Source organism: Myotis brandtii, unplaced genomic scaffold, assembly GCF_000412655.1.
Source record: "Myotis brandtii unplaced genomic scaffold, ASM41265v1 scaffold38, whole genome shotgun sequence".
Taxonomy (NCBI): Eukaryota; Metazoa; Chordata; class Mammalia; order Chiroptera; family Vespertilionidae; genus Myotis; species Myotis brandtii.
The window spans coordinates 1,529,498-1,549,343 of NW_005364596.1; the positions used below are offsets into that span (position 1 = coordinate 1,529,498).

General features: G+C 39.3%; 1 protein-coding gene across 2 annotated transcripts in view; it reads left to right on the plus strand.

The window, feature by feature from the left end:
- Positions 1-19,846, plus strand: part of CFI (complement factor I) — a 55,836-nt gene that overhangs the window by 14,088 nt on the left and 21,902 nt on the right. For both annotated transcript variants that reach the window (XM_005872405.2, XM_005872406.2), the window contains exons 3-7: positions 10,679-10,958; positions 13,885-14,038; positions 17,673-17,854; positions 18,717-18,830; positions 19,034-19,144. In XM_005872405.2, coding sequence (XP_005872467.1) covers positions 10,679-10,958; positions 13,885-14,038; positions 17,673-17,854; positions 18,717-18,830; positions 19,034-19,144 — 841 coding nt within the window. The remainder of the gene's footprint in view (positions 1-10,678; positions 10,959-13,884; positions 14,039-17,672; positions 17,855-18,716; positions 18,831-19,033; positions 19,145-19,846) is intronic.

A 19,846-nucleotide genomic window follows, 5' to 3' on the forward strand; every position in this document is an offset into this window, starting at 1 on the left:
GCAAAGAGCGAAGGCCTGGGTTATGGGCGCCAGAGGAAAACTGGTGCCAGCAGCCAGGGGAAGGGGCCCCTGAGGAGCCCCAGACTGCAAGAGGGCACAGGTCGGGCTGAGGGACCCACCCAAGTGCACAAATTTTTGTGCACTGGGCCTCTAGTATTTAATAATTTTCACCATTAATCTTTAATGGAATAATATCACTAAAAACACCTCATTAGTTTTATAATTTTTCATTTGCTCTTAATGGCATATTGCATACTAGCTGGAAAAGATACCTCATAAAGAGCAACATACACAATTAAGCACATATGGTAGAGAAAGATTCATCATGAATGACAGTAGATGTAAATCTATATTTTAAATAGTCTGATTAGGGGGCAGGCTGGCTTTCTGTTATATCTGAACAGTTTTTCATTTTTTTTAACCCCATAATGTGGCTGCTGAGCAGCTTCTGCTGTGCTTAGAAGTGTAGGCTGTCGTTTTCTTATTCACTGGAGCTGCATTTTGTCTTTATTTTCAATCCAGCGTTCATTTCTCTATAAGAATGTCTAAGCCACTGTCCATTTGTGAAGATCATGTTAAAGGTCATGTTAACTAAAACTAGATCATATAGCCCATTATGTTCCTTTTATCAAGCTCATGTATGTGAACCTCTGTCTTAAAACAAAAACCCTCTTGCCTTGGCTGGGTGCCTTAGTTGGTTGGAGCATTGTCCAGTTCACCAAAAGGTTGCAGGTTCAATCCCCAGTCAGGGGGTGTACAGGAGGCAACTGATCAATGTTTGTATTTCACATCAATCTCTCTCTCTCTCTCTCTCTCTCTCTCTTTCTGCCTCCCCTCTCTTTTTCTCTTTCCACTAACTCTCCCCCCTCCTTTCTCTAAATATTAATAAACATATCAAGTGAGGACTTAAAAAACCCTCTCTTAACCTCATAGCCCCCTCCAATTATTACCCCATTTTACACAACACTCTCAAAAATATCCTGTGCTCAATTTCTCTTTTCCCATTCTTTCTGGAACCCAGTCAGGCTTGAGTTCCCACCATTGCACCAGAATTACATTTGTCAAGGTCACGGGACCCACCCAAGTGCACAAATTTTTGTGCACTGGGCCTCTAGTATTTAATAATTTTCACCATTAATCTTTAATGGAATAATATCACTAAAAACACCTCATTAGTTTTATAATTTTTCATTTGCTCTTAATGGCATATTGCATACTAGCTGGAAAAGATACCTCATAAAGAGCAACATACACAATTAAGCACATATGGTAGAGAAAGATTCATCATGAATGACAGTAGATGTAAATCTATATTTTAAATAGTCTGATTAGGGGGCAGGCTGGCTTTCTGTTATATCTGAACAGTTTTTCATTTTTTTTAACCCCATAATGTGGCTGCTGAGCAGCTTCTGCTGTGCTTAGAAGTGTAGGCTGTCGTTTTCTTATTCACTGGAGCTGCATTTTGTCTTTATTTTCAATCCAGCGTTCATTTCTCTATAAGAATGTCTAAGCCACTGTCCATTTGTGAAGATCATGTTAAAGGTCATGTTAACTAAAACTAGATCAAATAGTCCATAATGTTCCTTTATCAAGCTCACGTATGTGAACCTCTGTCTTAAAACAAAAACCCTCTTGCCTTGGCTGGGTGCCTTAGTTGGTTGGAGCATCGTCCAATTCACCAAAAGGTTGCAGGTTCAATCCCCAGTCAGGGGGTGTACAGGAGGCAACTGATCAATGTTTCTCTTTCACATCAATGTTTCTCTCTCTCTCTCGCTCGCTTGCTCTCTCTCTGTCTGTCTCTCTCTTTTCCCTCCTTCTCTCTCTCCCTTTCTCTCTCTACATATTAATAAACATATCAGGTGAGGAGTTTGTTTGTTTTTAAATAACCTTCTCTTAACCTCATAGCCCCCTCCAATTATCACCCCATTTTACACAACACTCTCAAAAATATCCTGTGCTCAATTTCTCTTTTTCCATTCTTTCTGGAACCCAGTCAGGGTTGAGTTCCCACCATTGCACCAAAATTACATTTGTCAAGGTCACCATCTTACTGAAGATGCATTAGACACAGCTGCTGATTGCTCCCTCCTTCTCCTTGCCTCTGTGCCACCTTTCTCTGTTTATTCGTCTGTTACTGCACTGGCCACATCTTCCCATCTCCTCTACTAACTCTTCAACATCTGCCCCACCTCTAAATATCAGAGGGCTCACACCCTCCAATGGCTTTGCATTTCATGCACAGAATAAGCCAAAGTCTTTACAGTAGGCCACAAAGTTCCAATGATCAATTGATTGCCCCTCCGTACTCTGACCTCCTCCTCCTGCTCTCCCTCCAGCCACACTGTCCTCCAGACCAACAGGGCACCACACTGCACATGTGCTCCCACCACACAGCTTCCCCCCAGCTGTTTCCTCTGACCATGACTCTTCATCTCTAGACATCTGCATGGCTTGCTCACTCGCCTTCAGGTTTCTGCTCTATGGTAAACTTCTCCCCAAAGTCTTCCCTGACAACCCTACATGAAATAGCAATCCTCCCCTCTCTCTCCATCATCTTTCTCACCCTACATAGCATTTGTCACCATATGTCATACTCTGTATTTATTCTTTATTCATTTTTATCTGCATTTCCTACTAGAAATGCAAGCTCTTTGACCTGGTGCTGTTCATACGTGTAGCCCCAGAATATAGAACAATGCCTTGCACATAGTAGGCTCTCTATAACTGTTGAATGAATATGTTATGAGTGCAGGGACAAGTCCCAACCTATACTTAAATATATGTAAAGATTATTTTTTTCCTACTTTTTCAGTAAAACATATAAATTAATATAATTTCTGTTATTTTAACCACTGGATTATCTTTACACTCTCAGGGTATATATAAGCCACTTTGACAATTATTGGTCTAGAGCAGTGGTTCTCAACCTTCCTAATGCCGCGACCCTTTAATACAGTTCCTCATGTTGTGGTGACCCCCAATTTCATTGTTACAAATTGAACATAATTAAAGCATAGTGATTAATCACAAAAACAATATGTAACTATATATGTGTTTTCCGATGGTCTTAGGCGACTCCTGTGAAAGGGTCGTTCGACCCCCAAAGGGGTCGCGACCCACAGGTTGAGAACCGCTGGTCTAGAGGAATGGTTTTCAGCCTTTGGAGTTTGTTTTAAAGTACAGATTCCAAAGTCTTCTCCCAGAGATTCTGATTCAGGGGTCTATTGTTTGGGTCAAAGAACCTGCATTTATAAGATAATGCACCACATTGTCACAGAGATGGTCAATTGAGAATACCTGATCCATATATTTGGTAGTCTTTTTCAGTCTCTAACTCCAGACCAGACGGAAGAAAAATGGGGAAAAAACTTCTATGGCATGCCTCAATCAGCTCACCCACAGAATGATTTAGGTTCCATGCTTCATAGACAAGTGGTTCTCAAGGTTTGGGATTATGGAGATTGTATCTAGATATCTAGTCTCTATCAGTCAGTATTAACTAGGGTATGCAGCATAAAAACCAATCCCCAAATCTCAGTGGCTTAACAACAACAAAAGTTAATTTTTGCTCAGACAAAGTCTACTATAGTCTGAGTGACTCTCCCAGGAAAGTATCTTCCATTTGTTGGCCCAGCATTCTAGGCTGCTTTGAATCTATGGTATCTCTGCAACACATAGTATTCTATTCTCGGCCGGGCAAGAGAAAGCTGGGTCATTGAGCACTGGCAAGTAAATGATTCAACCTGAAACCAATACAGGTTACTTCAGCTTATATCTTATTAGCCAAAGCGAGTCACCACCATATCTCAAGAAGAAAATGTAATCTTCTCATTTGCCTGGAAGTGGAGTAAAATAAGATTTTGTAAACAGTATTAATGTTTACAACAAATATAAACATTAAAAAAACACTTAGATCGACCACCCCATCTTATACCATCAACTACACACATAATAGTAGTTGTTATTTTAGTGTCTGTTATTGTGGGATGGAAGTGACACAGTTAAATCACTGATGATTTAAATAATTCTGCTACTTACTAATCTTAATAGCATCTACATCAAGCATGTCAAACTCAAAGGCTAACACGGGCCAATTAAACAAGATTTAAGTTTATGTGGGCCGCAAAAAAACAAAAGCTTCAATTATCATAGAAAAGTAGGTTTATTTCGATAGAGACATGCTGAATACCAAGGGCTGAAGTAAATGAGTAATTGTTAACATAATAGAACATTTTAATAAAAATTAATATTTTTTCTTGAACAGTAACTTACCAGACACTCAATAACTGCACAAATTAATAAGTGTAATGCAAAGAAACCTATTTTTTTATTCTCCAAAAGCAAAATATTTCCTGTTGTGCACACCAAACAAGTCAGTACAAGACTAATGATGTGGCAATTGGCTGCTAAAATACTTGCTGCTAGTATTAGTGGAGTGAAATGATGCACCTGTGTGTAAGACGCCTAAGAAAAATGAATGCAACACGATTATAGTAATCAGTCATTAGCAAATGTTGTAGTTCATTATTAATCATTATGTGTAACAGGATATTGTGAAAATTAAGTTTAAAATTTTTTATTAAAACGTTTCTTACATACCATTATATTAACTGGGCCACAGAAATATTCATTGCAGGCCGCATGCGGTCTATGGGCCTCAAGTTTGACATGCTTGATCTACATACTTTGGAAAGATAGTATACATAAATGCATGAGGCATAGTTTATTTCTGTCTTCAGGCAAAGTGTACAAATGCATTTACGAATCCCTTTAATAACTTCTTCAAATATCACCAGCCTATTTCTCTGGACATTGAGGACTCATAGACACGTGTGACTGACCCAGTCCCTTTAGAGTTTAAGCCTATTTTCAACATGTTTTATACTGTGTGTAACAACCCTTACTCTTACTGTCCCCAGCAATTGCTCTACAATAATTTCTATTTCTCTTTTAGTATTGCAATTGTCAACAGTCACTGTGTTGGTATCAGTCATTACCATCAAACTGAAGTTTAAAATGATATTATCATAAAATTGATTCCAACCTATAATAAGAAATTGTAAGAACAGGAAATTGATTAATTTCTAAGGCAATCTTCTCCACCATGCTCTGATTACATATTTCATATCCCCCTCCTCAACCTTATTTCAACAATTTTGCACCCTCTTCTTTTTTTTTTAATATATTTTATTGATTTTTTACAGAGAGGAAGGGAGAGAGATAGAGAGTTAGAAACATCGATGAGAGAGAAACATCGATCAGCTGCCCCCTGCACATCTCCTACTGGGGATGTGCCCGCAGCCCAGGCACCTGCCCTTGACCGGAATCGAACCTGGGACCTTTCAGTCCGCAGGCCGACGCTCTGTCCACTGAGCCAAACCGGTTTCGGCAGCACCCTCTTCTTAAACTTTCAATCTTTCCCATTCTGTTAGATTCCCAACGTTAGCCTATAATCGTGATGAAATCTCTTCTATCTTGACAACAAAAATCTCTTTCCTTTGTGTCTTTTTATGCTATGCCATGCATTTTTTTCTCCTTCAAAACCTAATCTTTTCTCTACTGAAAGTATAACATTCTTTTTCATTTTAATTACTTTTATCAAATTAATTTATATGTATAGTTTACAAAGGCAAATAATACCACAAAGCTTAAAACCATGATGATATTGAAAATGTTCAACAATTCATTGTGCACAGATACTGATCAGTCAGATAATATCACCAATCAATTACCTTTGCTTGTTCTATAAAAGACCCCTCTATCATACCGCTGCTCGCTCCTGGTTCTCCCTGTCCAGTGACAACCACTTTCAAATTATTCCTTAATAACATGTTCACACAACCATTCCTTTTAACCGATGCCCTGGTGTTTTAGCTGTTTCATCTTCTTCAGAGGTACTAGCTGCCCTAATTTCTAAGCTTTTCTGGGATGAATTTGCTTTCTTCTTTTGGCCTTCCCTTATTATGCTTGGGTTTCAGTTTCTCAGGTCTGCTAAATCCCTTACAACCAACCTATCTGCTTTCTAGCTTCCAACATTTTGATAACATCTGAAGTCTGCAGTACTCTCCCATTTTCTTTAGATTGATTGGTTATGTCTTTTTTTAAAAAAAATGTTTTATTCTCATTTTATTGGAACTTGCGGAGATTTGTTTTTTAAAGCCTGTGTTCAGTCTCCCATGTCTAAGCACAGGACCAATGAAAAGGGTTAGCCTATACTCTGCTTCCGTTTCTTCACTTCCCATTCTGGCCTCAACTCACCAAGGTTTGGTTTCTGCCTCTACCACTCAACTAAAACTATTTCCTTGACGGATCCTGATGACCTTTGCTCGTCAAATTCAGTGGCCTTTTTTCAGTCTTCATCCTCAGAAGCTCTCTGCCACATTAGACACACTGAGCAAGGGAAGCAAAGTCTCTTTGGCTTTCCCCACATCCTCAGCTCCTTAAATGTAAATTTTCCTCCATGTTCTATCTTTGTGTGTTTTTTCACCACTCCCTCCATCAATATCAGGCCCATCAGCCCCTAACATGAGTCTCAGCGAGGAGAAAGGGAGAAGCTTTCAACTAAAATGAAGGTTAGAGTTTCAATGGTTACACGGAGCTGGGCATTGTAATTGTTGTTATATTATTGTTCCTGGGACTAAGAGTCTTTTAACTTTTTGTTTTTGCTCTAATCTAAGGGTGACTGAAAAGTTATGGCACTTGTCCAAGTTTCTATCCAAAACATCAAGGAAAAATGAGACCTCAGAAAGATCTAAAGGGATAAAGGGGAAATCAAATTGATTTCTTTTTGCACCCAACTAAAATACCACTGCTTCAATAAAAGGGTGATACATATAAGAGTGACAGTCTCTGCTGTAGGAGATAACTAACCATAAAATTTCAACTCTACTAAGTGGTACCTGGAACCATGAAAAGTGGGTAGCCCTGACCAATTTGGCTCAGTGGATAGAGCGTCGGCCTGCAGACTGAAGGGTCCCAGGTTCGATTCCAGTCAAGGGCATGTACCTTGGTTGCGGACACATCCCCAGTAGGGGGTGTGCCGGAGGCAGCAGATGTTTCTCTCCCATTGATGTTTCTAACTCTCTATCCCTCTTCCTTCCTCTCTGTAAAAAAAATCAATAAAATATAATTTAAAAAAAAGAAAAGTGTGTAACAGGTAGATTTCATTCGAGGTTAGTGTTTCAAAAGACAGTGTATTGAATGACCTATTTGTCCAATTTTCTTGTTTCTATGGCTATTTAATAAAGTTTATTGAAAAGCACATTAGGTAAGATGACTTGCATGACTTTTACAAAATTTTGCATGGCTTTAATCGACTAGTTTTTATTTGTCTTCATAATAACACTTAAAGATGGTTTGCTTTGTTTCTGCACCAGCTTGCTATGACCATAGCTGGAGGGCACTGAGAGGAGGGGGTTCGAGTTGCTGGGGGCTGGGGAGTCTAGAGGACAGAGCACCAATCTCTAGAGGGGGTGACTAGGGCATAGAAAGAACACTGGCTTTCCACAACTGACTTTTGGCCCAATTGGCCTGTTCCCAGCCCTGATCATATTTCTCTGGATTCCTGCAGGTCTAATTGGCTTTTTCCCTCTCTGATCCATCTCTGGAAAGATTTTCCTCAAACGCAAATTTGCTTCCCAGCTTAAAGCCCCTCGGTGACTGCCTCAGGACCTGCTCTTATCTCCCCACCACCTCTCACTCTACTCTCCAGCCTCAAGCGCACTGTTCTTCCTCCCAGTCCTGCCTGGAGTGCCTACCCACCACCCCTCTGCCAGCAGCATCCTCCTCAGCACCCTCAGAACTCAACCCAGACATCAGGTCTTCCAGGAAATGTTGCCAAGTCTCCTGGTCAGCCAGGGGCCTGGAACACTGTCCTAAAGGCACCTGGCCCACATGGATCAGAGCTTCCTCGGCCAGGTTAGTGTGCTGGTAGGACCAGCACACTTATTCTCCTGGCCTGAGGCACAGGGTGATGCTTACTAACTCATTTATTGAATTAATTGATAAATGAGCTAATAATCTGTCTTCTAAGCTTCAGACACACATTATCTCTTCCTACATAATATCTCCAGATACATGTCCTTCAGGCACCTCAGACTCAACAGGTCTCAAACCAAATTCATAGTACTGCCCAACCGGTGCTGCTCAGTAGATTCGATTCTTGGTCATGGCACATGCCTGGGTTGCTCCTCAGTAGGGGATGTGCAGAAGGCAGTTGATCAATGTTTCTCTCTCTCCCTCTACTTCTCTCTCTCTCTCTCTCTCTCTCTCAAAAAAAAAAAAAGCAATAAGAACAAATTTTTTAAAAGAATAAATGAACCTTTATTTTTTAAAAAATTCATAATGCTCTAATTTAACTTAATATCTATTTTGATTAATGTCATTATACATCCTTACTATCACTCAACCTCAAAACCTAGAACCATCCTCCACCACTACATGCAATAAGTTGTCCAATCCCATTGCTTTTGCTTGCTCAAGTGTCTTTCCAAACCTTTCTCACTCCCACTCCTGCTGCCTCTTCCTCCCCAATTTCCTAATGACCACCCATTTGAAGCGCACATACACACACACACCACTGCATGCCCATCAGTTGGGACTGCTCACAATTCCCTAAATACAGCCTGCACCATCCCTCCTGGGCTTTGCTGGCACCAGCCCTCTGCTAGCACCTGTTCCTCCCCTTGCTCACCTGCTGCCACCTCCATGAGGCCTTTTAAAACCCCCCTTGAAAGACTCTCTTCCACTTAGAAGACAGAATCCATGCCATGTTCATCTGAGAAGGATTTTGCACACAGTAGGAGTTTAATAGGTAGTTTTGCATTTATTAATAGAAACAATCAATTTCACTCATCAATTCATTCCCATCTATATATATAAAAAGCTAATATGCTAAGTGCCCCTCTGACTGTCCAACCGGTCACTATGACACATACTGACCACCAGGGGGCAGACGCTCAATGAGGAGCTGTTGTGACACGCACTGGCCATTTACAAGAAACAGCACTGCAGATCTGGTGCCGACAAAGCAATGTGGGACACAGGCCCCGTCACCATCCCAGAGTGACAGCCCACCAAATCGCAGTCAACGCTGCTGAGACCCCATGGCACAAAATGTGGCCCACAGCCCAGCCTAGCCCAGAAACGGTGGCTGTGGGCGCCAGGCAATGACGTCACATAGCAACACCCGGCTTCCTCTCTCTAGCGACTAGCCTCCTTGTAGTTTCTTTAGCCCAGGAACATAACTTACTTTATAGCCAGGTGCAAACATTTTACACTTTAACCAAATGTCTGTGAAGCATTTTCCCGTGCCTCATCTCATTTGATCCTCATGGAAGTCCTGGAGCAGGTAGATAGGAGACTCAATAGAATCCTATTTTCTTTTCATTAGCTGGAAAATGAAAATTTAGAAAGTTTGGAAACTTGACCCAACTGACAAGAAGTAAGAAATAGTGGAACTTGAAAATGACTTCAGGTTTTCTCACTGCACAGAATATAGTCAAACACTGCTGCAGTTAAATATTTTACCCTTTGTTCTCCCTGCGTGATCTACAATAATAATCTGCTTCATGTTGATATTTACTGCTGTATTGCTGACAATTACCTGAAAGAGAAGTTGGGGTGCTTCACTGGGCTGGAAGAAGTTTAGCTAAACCAGAAAGCAGGTCTAACTAAGCAAGCTTATTCTATACATATAAAAGGCTAAGTTGACTTGTGCATACATGATACATATAAAGCTCTTGCTGGTACCAATTGCATGTGTGTCATTGTTGATGGTTAATTTGGTTGATACTTCTATTATAGAGAAAGGGCGAATAGTGATATTAAAATATTTCTTCTAATTCATTTCCTTTCAATGAGCACGAATCCGTGCACCAGGCCACTAGTAAGACTGTATTTAGCATCAAATTTGTTCCTCCTTAACATGACTGATGAGATTTGTTGATTTCTTCAAAGGCAGAATGTTATGCTGGCTTTAGGATAATAATAGCTCCCATTGATTTCATGCTTACTACCTGTCAAGCATTATATGCATATTTCTAATCTTTGTAATAACCTTGCAAAATAGAAGAGCTCATCCCCATTTTATAGATGAAGAAACTCACATTCATGAGGGCAACTGTAAGTGCCCAAGCTGCACTAGAAGCTGGGCTTCTCTAATTCTAAAAACAGCCAGACCACATCCCCCTTGTACTAGTGATATTAAAATATTTCTTCTAATTCATTTCCTTTCAATGAGCACGAATCTGTGCACCAGGCCACTAGTAAGACTGTATTTAGCATCAAATTTGTTCCTCCTTAACATGACTGATGAGATTTGTTGATTTCTTCAAAGGCAGAATGTTATGCTGGCTTTAGGATAATAATAGCTCCCATTGATTTCATGCTTACTACCTGTCAAGCATTATATGCATATTTCTAATCTTTGTAATAACCTTGCAAAATAGAAGAGCTCATCCCCATTTTATAGATGAAGAAACTCACATTCATGAGGGCAACTGTAAGTGCCCAAGCTGCACTAGAAGCTGGGCTTCTCTAATTCTAAAAACAGCCAGACCACATCCCCCTTGTACTATGGGGTAAGTGAGTCTGTTTTGTTCCTTTCCTTCACTTATTCATCTTCAAAAAAGAAGACTTTGGTTTGTTGCTAAGTCAATGTTTAATTTGTGTTTTATAGGTAAGCTTGGCATCCGACACATCTCAGGAGGATCTGGTGGACAGAAAGTGCTTAATTGAAAAATACACACATCTCTTCTGCCATAAAGTCTTCTGCCATCCATGGCAGAGGTGCATCAATGGGAAATGCATCTGTAAACTCCCTTACCAGTGCCCAAAGAATGGCACCACAGTGTGTTCAACCAACGGGAGAAGCTTCCAGACTTACTGCCAGCAAAAGAGTTACGAATGTCTTTATCCAGAGGCAAAGTTTTTAAACAGTGGAGCATGTACAGAAACAGGTAGGAAAAGCCTAGTTTTGTTGTTGTTGTTAATTCTCACCCAAGGATATTTTTCCCATTGATTTTTAGAGAAAGTGAAAGGGAGAGACAGAGAGAGAAACATGGGATGTAAGAGAGACACATCGATTGGTTGCCTCCCGCACTCTGCCCTAGAGGGACTGGGGATCCCTCCAACCCAGGCTATGTGCCCTTGACCCTGAATCAAACCTGAGACTCTTTGGTGCACGGGCCCATACTCTAATCACTGAGCAACACCAGCTGGGCAGGAAAAGCCTAGTTTATTCTATGATATAAGAAAGAAATTGCTGCCCTAACCGGTTTGGCTCAGTGGATAGAGCGTCAGCCTGCGGACTCAAGGTCCTGGGTTTAATTCTGGTCAAGGGCATGTACCTTGGTTGCAGGCACATCCCCAGTGGAGAGTGTGCAGGAGGCAGCTGATCGATGTTTCTCTCTCATTAATGTTTCTAATTCTCTATCCCTCTCCCTTCCTCTCTGTAAAAAAAAAAAAAAAAAAAAAAAAATTTTTTTTTTTTTAAAAAAGAAAGAGCCCTAACCGGTTTGGCTCAGTGGATAGAGCGTCAGCCTGCGGACTCAAGGTCCTGGGTTTAATTCTGGTCAAGGGCATGTACCTTGGTTGCAGGCACATCCCCAGTGGAGAGTGTGCAGGAGGCAGCTGATCGATGTTTCTCTCTCATTAATGTTTCTAATTCTCTATCCCTCTCCCTTCCTCTCTGTAAAAAATCAATAAAATATGTTTAAAAAGAAAGAAAGAAAGAAATTGTCTACCATACTTTCTATCAGAAAATACTTTTCCTACAAAATGTTATGATGACAATTCAAAATTCTCTCTAGTCTCAATAACAATTGGGGTGATAACTAAAGAAATCAGAATGTAGCCAGAACTTGGGTCCATAGCCCGAGGACTCGAGGCCAGTCTTCCCCTTAATGCTCCTGCAATGTTTTGCCCAGCCCTTCAGAATTGTCCCCACCTAAAAGGTCATTGACTTGGTTCAGAACGCAGTGAAAAAGTCTTTACATGAGATTGGTCCTGATATGGAGCCCCCCTCTGGACCTCCAGCCCGTCATTTCTTCCAGCACTCATCCCACCAGCCCCTGGCCCCAACCCCACCAGCCCTGATCCAAGGGGAGCTCAGGCCACTGCTGACCTAGGACATACTCCAACCTCGCATACTTGACACCTTAGAACAGAGAGCTTGTCTACATCCAGGTGCCTAATGTGGTAAGAAGGCTGGGATGCTAATATGTAGATTAGTGGAGTAATTAAGATTAGGAATCTCACTGTCAGTCAGATTTAACTACAAGCCCCAATTATGTGACCTCTCTGGGCCCCAGCTTCCACATCTGCGAGATGTGAATAATAGTAATTCCTGTCTGCCTGCTCTCTGTGAGTCTGTCTCTATTTTGCTTGGTAGTTCAGTTTGTTCATTAAATTCCACATATGCGTGAAATCATATGGTACTTGTCTTTTTCCGACTGGCTTATTTCACTTAGCATAATGTTCTCTAGGTCCACCCATGCTGTTGCAAAATGTGTTCATGGGTAGGAAGAATTAGCATCATTAAAATGTCCATTCTACCCAAAGCCATCTACAGATTCAACACAATTCCTATCAAGATACCAATGGTGTATTTCACAGAACTAGAACAAATATTTCAAAAATTTATATGGACCCACAAAAGATCCTAAATAGCAACACCAATCTTGATAAAGAAGAATAAGTTGGAAGAATCACGCTACCTGATATCAAACTATACTATAAGGCCATAGTAATCAAAACAGCATGGTACTGGTATAAAAACAGACATATAGATCAATGGAAGAGAATAGAGAGCCCAGAAATAAATCCACACCTTTATAGTCAATTAATATTTGACAAAGGAGGCAAAAACATACAATGGACTAAATATAGTCTATTCAATAAATGGTGTTTGGAAAATTGGACAGCTACATGCAAAATATATATATATCACTAGACCACCTTCTTACAGCCACACAAGAAAACATTCTTTTTAAAGGCATCATGATATACACCAGTTTGCAGTCACCTAGATATTTTTGTGGTGCTGAGTTAAGATGCTGAAGTACTGTGGAAAAGGAGAAATAAAGCTCATTATTTGAGCCCATCTCTACTATTGTTGGAAATCAGGAAAGCAATAGTAGAGATTATTTTGTCAGTGTCAGACTTTTGTTCTCTTGAACCATTAAAGACCTTAAATATATGAGAGTTCACAAACCTGGCTTACATTTTCATTATTTGTTTGGTGTACTTTTAAGAGCATGGACTTTGGAGTGAGCTCAATATAGTACAGTGATTTTTTAACCCTTTCCATCTCATGGCACACATAAACTAATTATGAAATTCTGCGGCACACAAAAAAATAAAATTTTTGTCTATCTGACAGAAAAAAATAGCTATATTTTTGACTCATTCACACCAGACAGCTGTTGTGTTGGCTGTGGTCACTTTTTTTATTTGACTAAGGGAAAAGAGGTCAGTGCCCCTGACTAAATAGTCAGGTATTGCATGTTTTACAAATTCTTGCAACACACCAGTTGAAAATCGCTGACATAGTAGGTTCAGATTCCTGACTTCACTACTTGAGTAAATAAGTTAACTTCATGTATAAAAATGGAGGAACTTAGGTTCCTCGTGTGTAAAAATGGGGATAAATTGGCCTAATCTTCATAGGATTGATGTGGGGATTTTGTAATATTCTAAAGAATTGTGTAGCACAGCCAGTGACACATAATAAGCCCTCATAAAATAATTGCTTACCATTCCTTGTTAAATCTTCATGGTGTTTAAAGTTAATTTGAAATTATGTATTTTGTTATTTAAAGGCTTTTAATCAAGAGGAGAAAAGTGAATGCCTAAACGTTGCACATTCTTTTGGTTTTATTTTAGGACAATTTAACATTTCCTTGAAGCATGGCAATAGAGATTCAGAGGGAATTGTTGAAGTAAAACTTGTAGACCAAGATGAGAAAATGTTCATATGTAATGACAGCTGGAGCATAACGCAGGCCAATGTGGCCTGCCTCGACCTTGGATTCAAACAGTGAGTGCCTGTGTCAGGGGATTTTCTCAGAGTTGATTTTCTTGTTCCAACTATTTGTTTTTTGATTACCTGACACAACTTCCTCATATGCAACCTGAGAATATGAACTGCCTGCCTCAATCCAGCATTGTTAGACGGATTAAATGTGCTCATAATGGACTAGCTCTTAGAACACTGCTGAGCACAGAGCAACTGGAAGTTTGTTAAAGTATCTGGATATAAATTCTTTGCTGATTTGGAGAGTTGCAAACATTTATTACTGTCTGTCTCTCCTCATCTATTTGGTGTCTACTTTTCATACTTAATATTATTTATTTATGCATTCTTCCTTTTTTTCTTGATCAAATTTGCATAGATTTGTCTATTTGATTAATGTTTTTTATTTTTATATTTGTAAATTGTCCCTTGTTTCTTTATTTTCAATGTCATTAACTTTTGCTGCTATTATGTTTGGCTCTATCTTCTTTTCTGTATGTAATTTTTCTAATTCCTTGAGTTAAATATTTAACTCATCAATTTTCAATGTTTCCTTTTTTCTAAGATAGGCATTTAAGGTACACATTTTGCCCTAACCAATGTTTCATCTGCATGCCATTGGCCTCCATAGTTGTATTTTACTTATTGTTGAGTTCAAAATATTTTCTAATTTTCAATATGATTTAATCTCTGACCCATGCATAATTTAGAAGTTATTTTCCTTTCCTAATGAATAGTTTGCTTTTAGTTAGCTTTTTGTTATTGATTTTCTATTTAATTATATTGTAGTCAGAGAATGTCTCTATCTAATGACAATTGTTTAAATATTTGTTGAGACTTGATTTGTGCCAAATATATTTTAAATACTTCATGTGCAGGGTTCTATATAATAGACTAGAGGCCTGGTGCACGAAATTCATGCAAAGTAGGGTCCCTAGGCCTGGCTGGAGATCAGGGCCCATCTGTGGGGTGCCTGGTGAGGTGATGGGGGAGCCCCGCTGGCACCCACCTTGGCCAGCCTGGCACCACCTGCTTGCCAGCCCCACCCCCCACCACCTGGTCGCCTTCTTCTGCAGGGCAACTGGTGGGGTGATTGGGGGCCCCTCTGGCACCCGCCTTGGCTGGCCTGGGTCCTGTGGGCTGAGGGCAGCTCCTGTGTTGAGCATCTGCCCCCTGGTAGTCAGTGTGCATCATAGCAACCAATTGTTCCACTGGTCTTTCTGCCATTTGGTCAATTTGCATATTAGGCTTTTATTATATAGGATATGTTATTCATTAGAATAAGCAGGCTTGTTAACTGCCTTCTTCAAATCATTTCCCACTTATAAGTTTTCTGTGTCTTTATATTTTAAGTATGTCCCTTACAAACAGCATATATCTAGATTTTTTTAACAGAACATGACAATCACTATCTGAAGAGTCCATTTACACTGTTGTGATTATTTACATTATTAAATTTATTTTTCTTATCCTATTTTGGGCTTATTATTTATCCTGCCTTTTCTGTGCTCTTGTTTCTTCTTTTACTAACATCTATTAGGTTAATAAAGTTGTTGCTTTTTTAATCTTCCCCGTTTTTCCTCCATGTGATTTGGAAATTATACATTCTATTTCTATTCCTTCAGTGTCTATCGTTACATTAACACTGTGAATCCTTGACTTAGCAAGGCCTCACCTTCTTCGGGAATAATAAAAAGAATAGCATTACCCTATCAAGTTTCCAGTATTTAGTTCCACCTTATTTTAATATGTCCTTGAAGTTAATTGCTATCATCATAGAATAAGCAATTATTATTATTGTTGTTCAGTCAATGCTTACTCAGTTAGACTTGATTTTACCAACTTCTTGGTTTTTGTTACTTCTTGCATCTCACTCTGTAAGTCTGGATTCCATTTTCTTCCTCCTCAACTGTATCTGTTAATAATTCCTCAATGAGAGTCTCTTATCATTAAATTGAGTCACAGGGTATTTGTGATTTTCAACAGTTTGTGACCCACAACCTGTGATTCAACCTAATCATAAACTTAGTCTTTGATCTCTCACTATTTTGTTCTTATCATATTTTGCATAAGCTCACTGTCAAACTTCTCTGATTTGAGCCAGTGGGTATTTCCCTCACTTCCTTGAAAGCTCATTGTAGACGTTTATTACAGTTTATCTAATATTTTTAGATAGTTTTAGGTTGAAAGCTTTTTCAAATTATTCACCTGTCAGGTTACCCCAAAGAGCTCCCATTTGTTCTCATATTTTGATGCTGTTTGGCACAGTTTCATGACTACTGTTACCTCATTATGGATCTGAAACAATTAAAAATACCCGCCTTGTTCTCTTTGTTTTGCCTTTCATGCTAATTTATCTGATATTTATATTGCCATTGCTGCTTTAGTTTTATTTATGCTAGTATTTGCCTGAAGTATCTTTTTTTAAAATATATTTTTATTGATTTCAGAGAGGAAGGGAGAGGGAGAGAGAGATAGAAACATCAACAATGAGAGAGAATCATTGATCAGCTGCCTCCTGCATGCCCCGTACTAGGTATCGAGCCCGCAACCTGGGCACAACCCTGGCATGTGCCCTGAGCGGTATTTGAGCTATGACCTCCTGGTTCATAGGTCAATGCTCAACCACTGAACCACACTAGCCAGGCTGCTCAACTTTTTTTTTTATATCCATTTTTCTCATCTGCTTCTAAAGAGAAGTAGAGAGCAGTTGACTGTCCTGGAATAGTTCACTGTAAATCATCACCTCTAGGATATATAGCCTCCTGCCCACACAAATTTTGAACAAATTGAGAAGTCCAAGAAATGGCATATAGATGCCAAAATATCACCTTAATACTGTTAAAGATTAATTGTGTAGCTTAGTGTAAAGGCAAAATGGACCTGCTAAAATTAAACCAATTTAACCTCCCAAATCCTAGGCAACCATGGGGCCAACGTGGTAAGCCTTCCAGCATGGGGCAGGCAAAAAGGCCCACCCCGCCTGCCCCCCAAATGGAAAAGCTGGGCTCACCTTGCCTGATTTATATTTCCAAAATTCCATGATCAAATGAACCCATTCCCTTTCCTGGAGTGCAGAGGAATTGAAAGATGGAGAGAGGTCAAGAATGGCACAATTCACGTTGGAAGGAACATCAAGGGTGAGGAAGAAGAAGCCATCCTCCTTAACAAGAAACAGGAGAGGAAACCAGTTTTTGCTGAGTGCTTGCCATGTTTAGAAACCTGGCTAGTCAGTTTAAGTGGATTTTTATAGTTAATCTTTACAAAACTTGGTGAGATAGTTATATTCCCATTTACAGGTGAAGATACTGATGCTTTTACACATCTTGTCCAAGCTATTTCTCATATGTAGAAAAAACTCTATTCCCTTTCCTCTAGCAGTTGTTCTCAACCTTCTGGCCCTTTAAATACAGTTCCTCATGTTGTGACCCAACCATAAAATTATTTTTGTTGCTACTTCATAACTGTAATATTGCTACTGTTATGAATCATAATGCAAATATCTGATATGCAGGATGGTCTTAGGCGACCCCTGTGAATGGTTCGTTCGACCACCAAAGGGGTCGCGACCCACAGGTTGAGAACCGCTGCTACAGTAAGGTTATAAATGCAAAGTATTCATTACTTTACCCTAATGTTTCATTTATTCTATTTGCAGAGGAGCTCATGATATTCAAGGAAGCTTTCATTTTCCTGAAGATCTCCATACTAGTGCCACTGAATGCCTGCAGGTGCATTGTCAAGGATTCGAGTCCAGCTTGACTGAATGTACTTTTACTAAGAGAAAAACTAACAGTAACGGGGGTGTAGCTGGTGTGGTGTGTTACACACAGAATGCAGGTTGGTAGAGTGTTTTGCCTGATGTTTTTCCTTTCTTCAAGGTTATTTATTTCAAACCAAGCCTGTAAGAAACAAACAAATGATGGATACCCAGTCGCCAGTCACAGAGGCAAAATCATGTTTTGGAATGAACCTAAATTGGTGTTCTTCCCTTGTTGTACCTTTTTGCCACTCAAATATTCATTCTGTCCAAGTTTCTATATGGGAAGCAGAGTTGCTTGACTCCCCTTTGCTTCCTTGAACATCTGAATTAAGGTTAACACAGCAAGCACAAGTCCATCAAACATCAGAAGAAACCTCAGGATCTCCTTTGAGACGTTCAGCCAAGACACATTCCTTTAAAATATTTGTGACCACATCCATGTTTCAATGTCCAGGCCACTCTTTCTCCTTCATCCTGACATTGGAATAGTTTAGTCGTACACTAGTATATGGTGTTAAAGGCCAAAGCCTTTAATGGTGCTAAAAATGTACCACCAAAATGTAAATGTCACTACCCAAGTAAGTCTTGTGGTGAAGGTGAGGATGAATGTAGTAGCATGAAAAGAAAGGATGAGGACGAATGTTCGCCAGTATCAGCAAGTGCTCCTGATTCCTGAACCCTTGCCCCAATCTCAGCAAATACAGACCTACACAGGAAGTACTGGTTTTCAGAGATAACGGCAGGGCCTTCATATGCCAGTTTTGGTATTTATTTTCCTTATTAACAATATAGACTATGTTGATGCTACTGATACATTTTATATTTATTTTTATTTGATGCCTGACTTTATCTTCAAGTCCCCATTATTCCAAAAATGTAAGTAGCATGTCACCCACAACTCCACAAAAAAATTTCACAAAGACAATTCTTACTTTACAGTTTCTTCAACAAATGACTCCTTTCAGTGTGTGAATGGGAAACTCATTCCTCAGAATAAGGCCTGTGATGGTGTCAATGACTGTGGAGACCAAAGTGATGAGCTGTGCTGTAAAGGTAGAGATCAATTTAGCCTTTAAATCCCCCAAAATGCACCCTTCTAACTAAAAAAGAACTTTTTGTTGACTAAAAAAGTATACATTTTCCCAACTGTTTAAAAATGTCTTTGTAGAATTAATGTGTTTGAATCAAGATTCCATCTCATTCAATTTTAAGAATAAAAAAAGAAAACCAAAACTCTTCTATTTATGTTTGCACAGGGTGCCATGGTAGAAGTTTCCTTTGTAAATCGGGTGTTTGTATTCCAAAACAGCATAAGTGCAACGGTGAGGTGGATTGCATTACAGGAGATGATGAAATTGGTTGTAAAGGTAATATAAGTTTTTGTAGTTATGAATAGATATAACTAAATTGTACCTTTTGATCATCTTCACCCAGTTCGCCCTCTCCTACCCCCTCTCTGGTAACCACAAGTTGAATCTCTGTGCAATGAGTTTGGATTTTTTAGATTCACGGTATGAGATCATACAGTATTCATCTTTTTCTGAAGCTATTTGAGTTCACTCCTTCCATATAATAATTTTTTTTGTTTCTTCTCTTCCTCTTCCCCCTTCTTCCCTATTCCCTCTCTTTCCTCCTTCTCCTCCTGATTCAAAACTCTAAAGTTTAAGGTCAAAGAACACGATATAATAAATTTTTAAAAATCCCCTACAAGGGAATGATTACAACATAATGCTTGCTCTTCTTATCAAGTTCTTGAATCTGTAAAAAAAATATAGTCAACTGTCATTGTTACTTCTGTTTCTGTAAAGGGTCTAATTTTTTCCCCCTCTAAGGAAGGTCAAATATAAATCTCTTTTTAAATCTCAAGTTAAAATGATTTCCTTGCTGTGGTGAAATTGGTGTGTTAAATGGAAGATGAAACATTTGTAATGCAGTATTAAAAATCAAAGGAAGATGGCATACTGTGGTCCACTTTTATGTTTTGGTTTTTTTTTTTTTTTTTTTTTTTAGATCTAAATACAATTTAATTTTAATATATTTTTTAAATTAAATCTTTATTGTTCAGGTTA